General features: G+C 39.9%; 1 protein-coding gene across 3 annotated transcripts in view; it reads right to left on the bottom strand.

The window, feature by feature from the left end:
• Window positions 1–2,598: 2,598 nt before the first annotated feature.
• Window positions 2,599–13,569, bottom strand: part of LOC133019044 (RAC-beta serine/threonine-protein kinase-like) — a 32,514-nt gene continuing 21,543 nt past the window's right edge. For all 3 annotated transcript variants that reach the window (XM_061085382.1, XM_061085383.1, XM_061085384.1), the window contains exons 8-14: window positions 12,656–12,724; window positions 12,406–12,528; window positions 10,105–10,233; window positions 9,509–9,723; window positions 9,338–9,425; window positions 5,156–5,258; window positions 2,599–5,048 (exon numbers count right to left, since the gene is read on the bottom strand). In XM_061085382.1, coding sequence (XP_060941365.1) covers window positions 4,969–5,048; window positions 5,156–5,258; window positions 9,338–9,425; window positions 9,509–9,723; window positions 10,105–10,233; window positions 12,406–12,528; window positions 12,656–12,724 — 807 coding nt within the window. In that variant the 3' untranslated portion in view covers window positions 2,599–4,968. The remainder of the gene's footprint in view (window positions 5,049–5,155; window positions 5,259–9,337; window positions 9,426–9,508; window positions 9,724–10,104; window positions 10,234–12,405; window positions 12,529–12,655; window positions 12,725–13,569) is intronic.

Genomic DNA, 13,569 nt, shown 5'->3' with positions numbered 1-13,569 from the left:
TCCTGGGATCTTCCTGTTCCAACCTCCACCAACCATGACTGGATGTTCCAGGAGCTCCTTACACATACAGTAAGCATTTCATAAATTACCTACTTGAAACAGTATGTTAACATGACAGTATAACCAATTATGATGTCTATTGGCTCTGGTTTGTGTAGTGTCACATTTGTAACTACTGTTACTAAAGTAGTAGAATTAGACTTAAGACTTTTATTGTCCCTTATTAGGGAGTATAATGTTTGTCCTTCAACCTGTCAAATCTGTTTGCAGGTACTTCGTCGTGTCAAGCAGCCCATTAAACAGATCCGCAAAGGCCTGAAAGGAACAGGAATCTGGCCACTTCTTTCTGAAAGGCCAGATGTCCATCCCATATTCTTTCCGAGAGAGGCGAACGAGGAGCTTAACTCACAGGTAAGCTCCCTCTTGTCTATTGGATGTATATTGTTGCAGGGATTCAATTGCAAAGACTGTGTACGCCTGTACGGAATTTTTTTAATCTGTTACAGGTGTGTGTAAATTTATAAACAAGTCATCAGTACTTTTTAAGATCATTCCACAGCTGTTTCAATGTTAACATTAAACACATTTGTATTTGATCCCTTGTAGACTGTGATCCAGCACATCGTATGGCCACAACCCAGTTGTGACAGCGACGAGGACGAGGATGACCCTGTTCCACTGGAGAAAGTCAGTCTCATCACTGGATTTTTGAGGAAGTTAACGGTCCTTGTTTCTTGTATTGCATTCCTCATCTCATTTTGCACGTAGTTACTTAGGTGCTGGGACTGCTATGTACAAAGAATAGGAGCAAACGTTTTGCAGTGGCAGTGCTGATGCACAATAATATTCACAGAAATTTGTGGTACAATGCATTTGAGGTGTCACATCTAAATGTTTCTCACCATCTCCAGAGGTGCTGCGTCACCTGATGAAGTTCTGGGTCGGGTGGGAGCAGCTGACAAAAAGCCTTCTTGTTGAGGTTGTAACTTCAATTTACCCTGTGGCTCTCACCTGCTTCCTCAAGATGAAGCTCCCCAGCCACTACCAGACCTACACAATGTTCCATCGTGATTAAATGATGGCCCTTAGTTCTATTAGTTCTGGTTTTGGGCTTGTGTAGATGCACATTTCATGAAGGTTTTTGCACTTTCACTGGTTATGTTTATAATTGTTTCATCTGTGCACTTGTTCTCCAGTTATTGAAGGAGAGGGACAGACAGACGGAGGGTGACAGTGGGTGGAGAGAGATCAGACATACATGTTATTTATTTGTGGTTATGAAATCTGTTCCATATACCAACAGTTTTCATCCGTATGTCCCTTCAGGATGATGTCAGCAGAGCTTCCTCAGTTCAGATAGCTCTTCAGTGTGTATGTGGCCAGTACTGGTTACATTTGACTTTAAGAGTAGGTGAGTTAAGATTAGCAGTTTTTTATTTGTTTGCTTTTTGTCTTTTTCCAGCAGCCAACGTTTGGTTTTCTGGGTTTATTGTGTGGGTTCATTAAATTAATTAATTTGAGTGTATTGAGTAAAGGTTATCTCAAGTTCAATCACTGACTGACTGATTCAGAGCCTCAAATTTTCATTTCATTTCAGCACCGAGGGCATTGTCAACCTGTCAGAAAATGTACACCCACAAGATATCAGGAGATATTTGGTTGTACACCTAACTTGTTTGTTTGTTTATTTTGACAGGGACAGTGCATATTAATAGACATTTCTGTAAATATGCCAGATTTAGCCAGAAGGTTAGTTTCCATCTGCAGTCCTTGGCCAGATGTAACAATAGGCTCCCTAAAAAGCAAATAAGCAAATAACAGAAAGAGTTTTAAAAAAGAACATAGAAAAGCAACAGATAAAACATTAATTATAACCACATACAAGTATTCAGTAGTTCAAGCATTAAAATACATGAAGCATGCAGGACAAACAAGAGTCAGCATCAAACAAACACAAATTGAAAAGGTAGACTAGGACTTATAGAGGACATCTATATGTGTTAGACATCGAGGCAGTAGCCCACCAAAGCAGACAGTACATGCACAACAAACTAACAAAAAGTCGACATGACAATAGTACATGAAGCAGCACAGGAGAGACATAGAACGAGCTACAAAAAGCATACAAACAAGCAAGCATACAAAGTAAGTTGCAGGACAAATTCACAGACACGCTGACATGTCTAAAGTAAAGGTTTTTTTCTTTTGAAAAATGTAATTGTCCAATATTGATGTTTTACCTTTTTATAAAACCAACACATTGAATGACGTTTTGTGGATCTTTTTGCGCATGTATTCATTTCTGTGTGCATTTGAGACTGTTCTGGCTCCATATATTCTGTCTGGAGCTCCAGAGAGAGGCAGAAGATAGGACATGGAAATACTTTTTTCTTACTTTAAACCACTGATATATCATCTTAGCCTCAAATTAAATCTATGGGTCCGGCAAGTGTCAGACCCGCACACCGAGGCCAGGACAAACAGAAACCTTCCTGTTTGAAGGTAAACTGCCACCACTCTGAAAAACTAACTGACTAGTGCTTGGTACCTGTTTTGCTAATGACACCAAGTGGAGAAACAGAGCAGAGATGAGAAGAATCAAAACACAAGGGTTTATTAAGACAGTTAAACAGGTGTATTGGATCCTTGTCTTTCAGAATTACATTCATAGACAAATAGTAAAGAACTGTTTGATAGAATAATGTCACTGAAAAAAATACATTTGTGACAAGCATCATCAACTTCCTTAAAGGGATTTTTAGAATTCACTCATCTACTGAGCGCTATGCTGATGGAGGGGTGGGTATAGTGTTTGAGTCCACCAAACACTTAATCAATTTCCGGGTTAAACAGCGTTGCAGCCAAATCGAATAAAATTGAAGTAAATGGTGATCCATTTTTTAAACGCCCCATCCAAGTGTCAGGAAGCCCCAACATACAAATTCGACTGGAAACAAGGAGATATACACCATGTTTTTAGCCCAAATGTCCTCTGATATTTAACGGAAAATCACACTGCCTTTCGTCAAAAGGCATGTGGGGGGTGCACGTTTACATCACTACATTTGCTGGCATCGCTACGACCGGTAGCAGACTTTTAGGCATGGTGCCGTTTCAAGTCAGATTTGAATGTTCAGGCTTTCTATTGTTTTATTACGTTTGAAGGAGTCATGATTGACTTCAATTGTATTGGATTTGGCTGCAAAATTGTTTATCCCTGAAACTCCAAAAGTGTTTTGTGGACTCAACACACCCCTCCTTCAGCATTTTTCGGTGAACTATCCCTTTAATATGAGTAGGCTCAGGGAAGAGGAGGGATGAGGGAGAACAGCAAGTGGACAAGTAAAACGAGAAGATAAGAGACAAACATAACGGATATGATGCCAGAACAGCTTGAAGTGGTAGAAGGCTCTGAGAGTAACAGGAAGTTGAGCAGGTTTTCTGCCCCAGCCCTTTATCATGAGTGACACATAAACTGTACATGAAAATGAATCTAACATTGTGTAACACCCAATATTGCAAATCTCTGCACGCCTCCTGATAACCACTTCATGTTGTTAATAACACATGGGAAGAACTGAAAACAACAAAAGACGTCCCCTGCAAGTCCACATTGCACTAAAAAACGAAATATCACCATGGACCATGTTCATGACATCAACCGCTCACTGATATCACTGGATGTAGTTCGGATGCACTGGAACAATTTAAAATATATCTAATTTAGACATGACTGAGAATGTTACAGAGCAAGCTTTGGAAGCAAAGAAATAATGATGTTCAAATTATGAACATGTATTCTGAAATTGCTAATAATTCAGTTTGGCACTGGGGCTGGTTATACTATACATACATATATATATATATATATATATATATATATATATATAAAGAAGGTTGTTGAAATTAAATAATCTAAAAAAAGGTAACTGCAAAAACCTCATGCATAATAAAGTAAATGGGACAATTTGATGCCAACTCTCAGTATCTGACAGTTTTTGACATTTATGATATAAAGGTGACAAGCACACAATCCACAACGATGTCAGCTTACTTATGAACATGGGCCATCAGAAAGAAAAAAGGTCTTCTTTAAACCAGTAAGTGCTTAATGAGCCTCTTAAATAACATGGCTGCTGTGTATTTATCTGATCAAGAAAGATCAAAAATGTGTCAAAAAATAAAAACTTTTGAATAACATATACACTTTGTGCAGTAAGTTATTCCCAATTCCCAATAATTTTGGTGCCACACTTGACAGATCTGTTACCAAAGATCACGTCTGAGGTGAGCGCGAATTCATGTGCGAGTGATTTTTTTCCATTGCATACAATATAGAAATGACCGTCCCATCATGTTTCACTCGGTCAAAACGTTCTCCATGAATACACTTTGATCTTGTGTGTTTTCCATTCATATGTTGTTCCTTATGCACACTGGGCAAGTGTCCTAAAAAACAAAACAGACATCCGAACAGACAGACAGACACAGTTTTTCCTCCCTCATAGATGCACCTGACTTATCACCAGTGGTAGGAGCTAGTTGTGAAGAAGCGCACTTTGAAACATCACAAAAGAGCTGTATGACTTCTCATCACACCACAGAACAGAGAGCATTTAAGAAGAAGACATTTCAGCCCGAAAAGCAGCAGCAGTTGTTTACAGGCCATCCGAAGGTGCTACAGACTGAGTCTTGAGTGTGTTGTTGACTTGTGCTGACGACTATGTCAGGTACTGAAGTTACAGTGCTGCCAGTGTGGCCAGGGTTTGTCGTGTGGATAGAGAAGGTTCTACAGAGCAATATGGCTGCCAGCTGAGGCAATTACATGTAGATCTAGCTGAGACCAAAAAGATGGAGGTTCTGGTCATTTTATAGCTGTAAGTGATATGGCCAAGATGTGTGTTTTTGTTTTTGTGTGTGTGTGTGTGTGTGTATGCATGTGTGTGAGTGTGTGTGTCAGAGATGCTATCACTCTCTTATGCTAGCAGAATAGGAGAACTGGGGGAAGTGTGCTTGTTGGCCGGGATCCTCACAGTCCAGACTGTTATCTGTAAGAAGACAGAAGTCCGTTGTCACATTCGAACCATGAAACCAGAATATGAGCATGAATCAGATTGTGTAGGTGCACTGCACCTCTGCAGCTAAGGATACTTACACTTGTCTGGAGGAGTGAGCGTGATGGTCTGTGCCGTGAATTCTTCATCAAAGTAACGGGTGTCTGTCTCTGATGTCACTTGTGGTCTGAAGAGTGGGGTAAGCTGAAGCAGCAAGGGGAGAAGATTCAACAGTTGGATACATGCTGGATTTTAAACAATGGTAATCTGAACTCATTGTTCATACATCATACTATCACAAACTGAAAATATCTTGCTTGAGAACTTTTTCATAGCAATACAATACAATTAAGCGGCAAATGATGACAATGTCATCAAGTTAAATACAGTTTGTATTTCATTAGTATGTTGAGCATTCATTTAAAGTTGATCTCGTTCACACAAGAAGCATACATATCTCTAACAGGGGTATGGCCCCCACATCTAGGCCATATTGTCCCAGAAATGATTGCAAAAACAATATTATTGTCATAATTTTGAGACCATTGTATACCACTGATATCATAATATAAAAACATAATGCAAATAAACCCTTTGAAAGAACAATCTTCTTTCTTCTCAAGAATATTTAGTCTATTTGTATAAGAATGAAACATTAAAATTTAATGTAATAAACACAGACAAAACAATAAATAACTATGTTGCTCTGTTAACATAAATTGCTCTTGCACAGTTGTTAAATATTTGTCACAGGATATATATTAAAAGCTCGATAAACAAGATGGGATGTTATGTTCAGATGAGTTTTAAGGTTTGTATTGTATTAGGTTAGTATTCCAGGATTTCCTTGAGGATTTTGTGTGTGTTTGTGAACATGTGTCTTGTCTCTGTTGCTCTTCACACACAAACTGACTGACTACTTATTAATCAATGTTTTGGATCGTGAATCGAGATTGTTGTGTCATGCCTGTGGTCTTCTTGTGTTGTGTGTAGCAGGTGAACTGAGTGCACAATGTTTTTATCATTAACGCAAGTGAATCAAACATACAAAAAGTAAACTTCAGGTCAACTGTTCAGGTTCTCAAAACGTTTGACAAGGGTTGGTGTATATTGTGAGTAAGTGTAAGTGAGAGAAGGCTGGCAGGGGAGTGGGGAGGGAGGACAACATGACAGCTCTAATCGTGAAGCAGCAGCAGTAACAATGAACGGGATGGCAACCCTGTATTCCAAAATTTTTTGCCACTGTTCCCTAACAAATTCGACATACTGCCTTGTTCATGATACTGAGCTCTCCTTTCTCATCTCATTTCTGGGTCATTGTCTGTTTTGCCTGAACACAAGGATGGGAAAAACCGGATTTATTGAGTGACTCAAAAGACAAAGAGAGAGAGAAAGAGCAACAGAGGTAGAGATTACTATTAATTGCAGGGGTCACTAATAGGTGGACTATGGCCCGGTTCCAGACCCAGTCGCTGTAGAATCCAGAGCCTGACCGAGAGCAGGAGGAATGGGCAGTGAGAAGTAAGAAATATAACCTTACATGGTGCGCTCTCAAAAGAGAAAAGACAGCGAAAAGAGAGTTTTCAAATCAAGACTGGACAGACTCTTAAATTTTCATTCTGCAGGCAGGTAGCTAAAATACAGTGTAACAGTTTTCAGACATGAACTCCATAGGCACAAAGTTGTGTTCACAACAACATAGCATTGAGGTTAGGGGTGGTGCAGCATGCAGAGGCAGGACGTAATGTATAAATTCTGCTGCAGAGCACGTTGATCCCCATCACCAAAGGCTCTCTTGACATCTTTGTTGGTGATGTCATCGTGGTCATCAACACCCCCACTTGCCTGCGGTGAACCCTGTGAAGAATCTCCTGCTATGTTCTCATATCAGCTCCTCCAGACCTTCTTCAGACTTTAAACTAGGGGGCCAGAAGGAGAAAGGCTGCAGAAACACCAGTGGCTCTCACTCACACATGCAGCCCCTGCAGAGAAAGTTTAGAGGATCTCCGGAGTTCCGCGCATGTCTCATATGTTCACTTTTCCAGCTAAGATTTAAAATCCTGACATGCCAAGCTAGAACTCACTTCTCTCATTAAACAAGAAAAGTTCGGGTGGGATATAAGAGTTGAAAAGCAGGTGTTGAAGCTGTTCAGTTAAGATGTGTAGAAATGTATATAAGTGGGAAACTTAAAAAGAACAATGAAAACTTTATATGCACTTTTATTTAATTTATTCAAAAATTAAGCACTTTTAAAAGATGCACATTAAAAAAAAGCTTTGATAAGTATTTTAGATTTTACTTGACATGAAAGCATTTTTTATTAGTTATTATTTATAACCCCTTCACTTCAATGTGAAAACTGAAAATAAATATTATTTTTATATTATTACCGCCGAGAAAGAGATTATGTTTTCATCTGCTTTTGTCTGTTAGTAGCATTACACAAAAGCTGGTCAGATACTAAGGGAACTTTGTGAAAGGAAGAGGTATGGGCCAGGGAACGACATTTTGGTACAGATCTGGACCATGGGACGGAATCAGGATTGTTTCCCTCTTTTCCCTTTCTTCTTTCTATTCTCCCCTTCATTGAAATAAAATGAAACAAAAAAACACTGTAGAGTACTGATATCTATTAACAGGTTTTTGTGCATTTTGTGCAGCTCTGGATAAAAAAATCAGGATTTTGTAAATAAAAATGTTTACTTTTAGGGGGTTATCTTTATTTAGTTTTTGTACACCAACAAATTAAATCAATTACATTGAAATTATATGAGATAAAGGATATTTTTCCTGCATTTATGTTACAGGTTTTGGCATTGAAATCAATGAAACCTGCCTTGAGAGAAACTTATTTTACAACCTAAGAGGATGTGCCTGAGAGTTACTGAAGTTGAGCATAGTGGGCAGGATGGATCTTAGTTCAGGCACTTCTGCAGGTTTTTGGCTGAGGGAAGGATATCATAGGTAACTCTCAGCAGGTGAAAAAAAAGTAAAAACATGCCACCTGAGCGAGTGAGTGGGGGTGGGGCCCCGGGACCTGTGTGTGTGTGTGTGTGTGCTCGCTGCCTGGGCGCGGGCGCGCGTGCAAACGCACACACGCAAACGCCCGCTCCTGGTTTTTTCATGCTTGTCTGATACGATGCTGATTTGACAAATGAACGTGACGTTCCCCTTCAACATATGAACACTGCACAGGGAGCCACTGCAGAGGGGCCGAGGAGCCGCGGAGAAACGACTTGTTTTACTGCTCCGCCGTGAAAGAGATGCGGACGTCAAAGCATTAGTTCTTGCATCCCGCCCCCCCCTCCGGTTCGCGCGCCCCACCTGTCATGTCTCTGCCCGGTCGCGCCACACAGTTTGAGAGAGAATCACTTTCAACAAGCCGAGGACGGTCGGCTCCGCCATGTGTCCCTGAGATCACTCGCTGTGAGTGAGGCTGCCTGTTGCATGTGTGAGAGCTGGGTAGCCCCGCCCCTCGCAGTCAATGCATGCGGGCAGCGGGACAGGGAGCGGAACAGAGAGTGCGCTCTGAATGCTGCTATATTAATAAAGTACCGGTACTAAAAATATGCTAAACCGTATCGTTTTTAACATAAGGGTACCACGGTACCTTTCTAGTACCGGTACACCGTGCAACACTATGCCCCACCTAATGTTATTTGGGGACCCAAATTTGAACAGCTCACTGATTCATAAGTTTTCAAACAAAGACAGCCCACAAACAAATTGCCAGTTTGTGATATTTTAGTCTTATTGCAATGCTATCCAACCCAGAAAACCAATAGCATTTTCCAAATATGTCTCCGTAAAAAGCAAATCTGTTCAAACACTTATACACCATCCAACCATCCAAGCCTACTCAACAGGTTAACTTTGTTGTCAATGATATTCATTGTCAGTAATTGTGGCTCAATTGGCTGGCTATAACTAACGTACTAACTCACTAACTAACAACTCCTTACTCTTGAGAATGCAGTATGTTTTGGGAACCGTAATGCAAATGCACACACCTTTTAAGAAGCTTGTATACTGGGTAAGTTTTCCTAGTGGTGATATATCATTACAAATCTATGCATTTACTCATTCAATACTGATTGAGTAATGGAAAAAAAATAAATCAAAGAATTTTAGCCACATGTGACTGAGTGAAAGATAGAGTTGATAATTTTTTAACCCAGTGAAAGTGTCGGAAATCAGAGAGTCAATGATGACTAAACAGGAGTTTGTGTCTGTTATAAAGAAAAACATTAGTTCCACTCCCTCCAGCTACAGAGTCTCGTACCTTCTTCTGTACCGCATCTTGCCAGTGGATGGGGCTGAAAAATTTGTGACTCATTACTTCTTTGGCATCATTAGGACCGCCACCTAACCTGTCAGTCCAAACAAGATCATGTAAGAATTAAGAGGATATTTCCGGAAGGAATGAACACACAGGATGAGTGTGGCAAGACACCTCTGTTTGGGGTCCTTCTTGAGCAGTCCAGCCAGTAGGGACTTGGCCTCAGGCGACAGGTTCCTGGGGAAGCGGATCTCCTCCATGAGGATAAGCTCAAACAAACGCTCATGGTCCTGGTTGTAGAAAGGCAGACGTCCACACATCATCTCATACATGACTACACCCAGACCCCACCAGTCAACTGCCCGGCCGTAGTCGTTATCCTCTAGGACCTGAGGGAGAACAGACATTAGACACAATAATGTTCACATCGAGGATTTGTTGTGGATGCTAACACTTCTTAGCGGACAGTCGCACCGCTGCGTTGTTCATGTGTGAAAGGCAACCTCTGGAGAAAGTCCAGACTCAATTCTCCAAATCTCCTCCACAGGTCCTGTCTGAAAAATGGCTTGTATAATTTCATCATATCCAACAAAATAAAAACTTAAGATCATATCTGCGTCTTCAGTATTTGATGTGATATTGCTTGAGATTTCCAGGATTAAGACATTCATTAGTTTTTTCTTTATCTCTATAAGTTCATAATATTTTCAAGAGCTCATTTATATTGTTCAATGTCTTTATCTTACTGTTTATCATTTTCAGTGTCTTACCTCAGGTGCAAGATATTCAGGAGTTCCACAGAAGGTTTTCATGGTAGCATCTGGAGTAATACCCTCCTTACAAAGGCCAAAATCTGTGATTTTGATGTGGCCGTCTTTGTCCAGCATCAGATTCTCCAGCTGTGACAGAACAAAATTAAAAACACATCAATGCTGTAAAAAACATAATGTTTAAATCACATTCATAATTTCATAATTTTATTGGACTCTGTTGTTGTTTCTATTGTAAACAAAAATATCTGACTTTAACGATCATGAACATGATGATAGATTAATTTAATTATTTTGGAACAACAGTCCACATGTGCTGACTCAAGTGCTGGTTTCACAAAAAGTGAAGTGGGTGATGAGAAGTTACATTCATTGCATTACATGTACTTTAGTAATTTCAAGTTTTATTGCAGCATAATGTGTTTACGTTATCTATCTACCTTTGTTTTTTTGGAGGAAAACTAGAACTACTACACTACCAACCAGTATAGTTTCTGGGTTTTCATAATTATATTTTTTTAAAGATTCACACAAGGCAGGGTAGGAAATTTACATATTTTTTAGGGGGCAATTTTTGCCCACACTGACTTAAATCCAGGGCATTTGAAAAAAAGTGGGGGCACTTTTGAAAGTTGTGAAATAACATTTAACCTCAGGGTTCGTACACATTTTGACCAATGGATTTCCATGACTTTTCCATGACTTTTCCATGACTTTAAACCAAATTTCCATGACCGAACATTTCGTGAAATCTCGGTGTATACGCGAAAAAGTGACAAAATGTAGTATTCAAACTAACAATGAGAATTCCAAGGCATACAGTGTACCTTAAATTACACAAACCCAAGTATGCCTGCTTATATTTTGAGCATATTTCTTTAAAAATATATGAATTATTTAAAACTCAGCGTAAATGAACTAGGGATGGGCATTCGATTAAATTGTCTTAATCGATCGTCGGAAGAATTAACGATCGATTTTTCGATTAATCATTCATATTTTTATATTAAAATTCACTATTTATAGCCTATATTATTATTATTATATTATGCATAAAATCAGACCACTTGTTTAATCTAAAGTTTTTTTGTTTGTATTTTACAGTTTTCAGCTGTCAGTTATTTATTGCTCCTCTCCGTGCCTCTATGATTTGCGCTGAGTGCTTCCCCAACGACTAAGTTGACAGTTGTTTTTACCCAGACTGAGTTTACACATGTGTCCGATCACACTGTTTGTGTGTGAGAGAGACAGAGAGAGAACGAGAGGGAAAAAGCTTGAGCAATGGCTGATGAGTGTGCTGCTCTGAATAAAGACTTAACTCAGTAGGAAAAGTATATTATGTGATGATCAGGGTTGATATTCTGAGGTAATTTCAAACAAATCAACATTTGAACTATAGCGAGTCAGAGACGTCAGCGGAGTCTGAGAGAGAGAGACAGACACAAACAGAGAGCAGCGGAGAGTGTGTGTGTAATAATTTTCCCTCCGATTGTGGGAATATCATAAATAAGCTACTAAATAATTTAATATAATCAACCACTCACAGTGATGAATTTGTTTCGGACAAAAGTGATCACTAGGAGTTTCCACATTAGAATTAAGTTGGAGAAGGCGGAGTAAGATTTGACGGAGCACTTTGCAATTCTCTGTTCTCTCTCTTGTCTCTTCTTATTGTCTTGTTCTAACAATGATTCATTGATGAAAAACCTGTCAAAGATATGAATATCTTAAATTTTTTGTCTAGGGGAGCATGGCGCCATCTGATTAGTCATTTATTAGGTACACCTTGCTAGTACCGGGTCGGACCCCCTTTTGCCTTCAGAACTGCCTTAATTCTTCGTAGCATAGATTCAACAAGGTGTGGCGTTTAAATAATGCTCAATTGGTACTAAGGGGCCCAAAGTCTGCCAAGAAAATATCCTCCACACCATTACACCACCACCACTAGCCTGAACCGTTGATACAAGGCAGGATGGATCCATGGTTTCATGTTGTTTACGCCAAATTCTGACCCTACCATCTGAATGTCGCAGCTGAAATCATGGACTCGTCAGACCAGGCAATGTCTTTCCTATCTTTAACTGTCCAATTTTGGTGAACCTTTGCGAACTGTAGCCTCAGTTTCCTGTCCTTAGCGAGGAGTGGCACCTGTGGTCTTCTGCTGTTCTAGCCCATCTGCATCAAGGTCCGACGTGTTGTGCGTTCAGAGATGGTATTCCGCATACCTCGGTTAATTTAACTCATGATTTACACTGTGTATGGGTATTGTATTTCATAAAGAAGGATCTAATAAGTGCTCACCTTAAGATCACGGTATACGACATCACGTGAATGCAGGTACTCGAGTGCTGACACTATCTCAGCACCATAGAAGCGTGCCCGGTCTTCTGTGAATACTCGTTCTCGTGACAGGTGGAAGAAGAGCTAAAACAAGGGCGGCTGGAATCAAACACTTACCCTTTCCATAAAATCAGAGTGTGCATAGCAAGTTGTTGACAACAAATGACACATAAATAGCTCTCCATAAGTCTGTGTGCAGGTGAGGACTTACCTCGCCTCCATTTGCATATTCCATTACAAAACAGAGCCGATCGTTGGTTTGAAATGCATACTTCAATGTCTGCAGAAAGAAAATGAAGACATTAGTCAGCATGACTTTTACCAATGACCACTGGAATTGAATCAGAGAGAAAAAGTTCATCTTTGAATCCAGATATCTAGTTAAAAATGTAAGAAATTCCAAAGATGTGAGATATCATGTTCAAGAGGCCTAAAAAATGTTTTGAGGCCAAATTCACAAAGAAAGCTTTCTAGGCGTTATCACAGGCATAATGTTATCACGGTCATAGAAGGGTTTTGTGGTGTCATGGTGACCTTGGACCACAAAATTCTTCAAAAATTCTTCAGGTTCAAAACTCCTAAATATTTGAAAAAAAACGCCACAGGCCTACTCAGTTACCTGCACGTGTATTTTAAAAGTAAACATGAAGAGGTCACGGCGAAGTGTAGCGTGGGACCATTTTGATTTAAAAAATGACTTAGTTCACTGCCAACACTGCGAAGCGGTGTATAAGTACAACTGGGCCACGACTCAAATGATGTCCCACTTGAACAACGCACATCCGACCCTGGTAAACTCGGTGTTAGCACAGTGGAGCGAGCAGCAAAAAATTACCCAACGGATCTGCAAGTTCATCGAGATGGATATGCTGCTACCCTTAAGTGTTGTTGAGGGCGAAGGTTTCAAAAACTGATAAACCTATTGGAACCAGCATATCACATTCCGTCACAACGTACCATCACCAGACTGGTAGAAAAAAACAAACAAGGCTATGCTGCTTAAGAGTACAGCAGCGCATATTTTCAAGTGTAACCATTGAACGGATCCCGTTTAACTGCCACAAGAGTTGTTCATCTTGTAATAAAGATCTCAATGAGGAAACACGCTGTGTTTTTTCTATTTTC

The sequence above is a fragment of the Limanda limanda genome, chromosome 14, assembly GCF_963576545.1.
Source record: "Limanda limanda chromosome 14, fLimLim1.1, whole genome shotgun sequence".
Taxonomy (NCBI): Eukaryota; Metazoa; Chordata; class Actinopteri; order Pleuronectiformes; family Pleuronectidae; genus Limanda; species Limanda limanda.
Note: the sequence above shows the minus strand (reverse complement) of the source record. Positions and strands in the feature narration are given on the sequence as shown.